The sequence below is a fragment of the Pterocles gutturalis genome, unplaced genomic scaffold (genome assembly GCF_000699245.1).
Source record: "Pterocles gutturalis isolate BGI_N339 unplaced genomic scaffold, ASM69924v1 scaffold13997, whole genome shotgun sequence".
Taxonomy (NCBI): domain Eukaryota; kingdom Metazoa; phylum Chordata; class Aves; order Pterocliformes; family Pteroclidae; genus Pterocles; species Pterocles gutturalis.
The window spans coordinates 11,942-13,690 of NW_010108125.1; the positions used below are offsets into that span (position 1 = coordinate 11,942).

Here is a 1,749-nt window from a genome sequence, read left to right on the forward strand (position 1 = left end):
GGCAGCAGAGGGCTTCTGGAGCCTGTGAAAGGAGCTTGGCTGGGAGGCAGCGGGTGGCAGCGCTTGGCAAGGGTAGTGAGCAGCTGGAGAGGAGGTGGAGAAGCAGGATGATGTCACATTGTGGGGAAGATCTGCTCTTGCTGCAGCAGACTAAGGAGATGAAAGCTTCTCTCCTTATTCAGGCTGTGTCACGGCAGACTGACTTGCTTGGTCAATACGAGGAATCCTTCTTCTCTACCCCCCTCACCTCTCTGTGTGCTGCGTTATCTGCTTGGGATCGATCTCCCTGACTCCTTGGTCATTGGGACTTGATGATCCTTGAGGTTTTTTCCAACCTTAATGATTCTGTGATTGTTCCATTACCTCCCTTGAGCCTAACTAGACAAACACTGCCTGGAAGCCAGTCTCCCAGGTTGACAGGATTCTGGTTTTGCCTCTCTCTGTATAGCTGGTGTCTGCCGTTGTGGAGTATGGAGGGAAGCGGGTCCGGGGCAGTGACCTGTTCAGTCCCAAGGATGCTGTAGCCATCACCAAACAATTCCTCAAAGGACTGAAGGTACGGATCTGCCACAGATGAAATCATGACGATTCTAGTCAAAATTACAGTTGAGGAGCAGGACTTGCATGCCATGTGTCATGAATTTGAGAGGTTTAATTGTAAGTGCATTGGGCTTCTAGTGCATGATTCTCACTGAAGACAACAGGAGTTAGTTGCTGAGAAGCCTCTCTAAATCTGGGCTTCAGCAGTCAGCTCTTGCTGTGTCCATCAGATGATCCTGCTCCTTTTTTGTGCCTTTGCTGATCTCTCTTAGCCTGCTCCCTTGCTGTCTTAATTCATAACAAGAGCTTCTCTTGCACTGCAGGGTGTCGAGAATGTCTATACACAGCACCAGCCTCTCCTTCAAGAAACACTCGATCAGCTCATCAAAGGAAAACTCAAGGACAGCCAGTACCCCTACCTGGGTCCCAACACTCTCCGTGACAGGTACATGAGGCCTTTTGGAGCAGAGCTTGGAACTGAAGTACATCTGCTCCTCCCCGTGCTGCCGCTCGTTTTGTTGTTTGCCTGTAGATGAACAAAACTTGGGCTTGGCAGAGGAATGTCTTGATTGTGTCAGTCTTTCTTGTATCCTTAAGTCGGTGCCCTGGAGAGGGCTGTTAGGACGGAAATGCAGGTGGCTTTTCTTGCTGGCCAGGATGTGACATTCCCATTGCCAGGGCTCAGGTAAAGCCATTGCACCGAGCTGCCAGGGTGTTCACAGGATGGATTTCAGCATGCCCCCTAACTTCACTCCGTGCCATTTGGCGTTTATTTGTAGAGTACCAAAAATAGTCCGACTGCAAGCTCTCCCTTCTGAGCCAGTTACTATTCCTGATGAGAACGGGATCTTGCTGAATATGGCCAATAACGGTAACTGGAAAGGACTCTGGCTGTCTGCTTCTCGCTGACTTTGCCAGAGCTAAGCTAATCTGTTGTCAAAGAAGTCATTAAAGGTAAAGAGCCGTGGCGCTGAATCATGAGAGAGAAGATGACAAGTCCTCCTCTAACGGCATTCTGTACAATCACTCCTCTCTTCGGTACCGCAGTTTCCTTTCTCTAAATTAAGTTGAGCTTCTGCATCGTGCTGGTCGGGTATTTGTTACTCCTTCTAGTGGTGGTTTCCTTTGAGGAGCAGAGCCTGCTGTTGCTTTGCTTCCTTTGGGTGATCCGTGGCGAGCTCATCGCAGCAATTCTCTGAATCTTCTTCA

General features: G+C 49.5%; 1 protein-coding gene across 1 annotated transcript in view; it reads left to right on the forward strand.

The window, feature by feature from the left end:
* VPS45 (vacuolar protein sorting 45 homolog (S. cerevisiae)) overlaps positions 1–1,411 on the forward strand; it is a gene marked incomplete at its 3' end in the record, with an annotated part of 13,344 nt that extends 11,933 nt beyond the window's left edge. Inside the window, exons 11-13 of the mRNA XM_010072518.1 lie at positions 449–556; positions 864–985; positions 1,320–1,411. Coding sequence (XP_010070820.1) covers positions 449–556; positions 864–985; positions 1,320–1,411 — 322 coding nt within the window. The remainder of the gene's footprint in view (positions 1–448; positions 557–863; positions 986–1,319) is intronic.
* Positions 1,412–1,749: the final 338 nt, after the last annotated feature.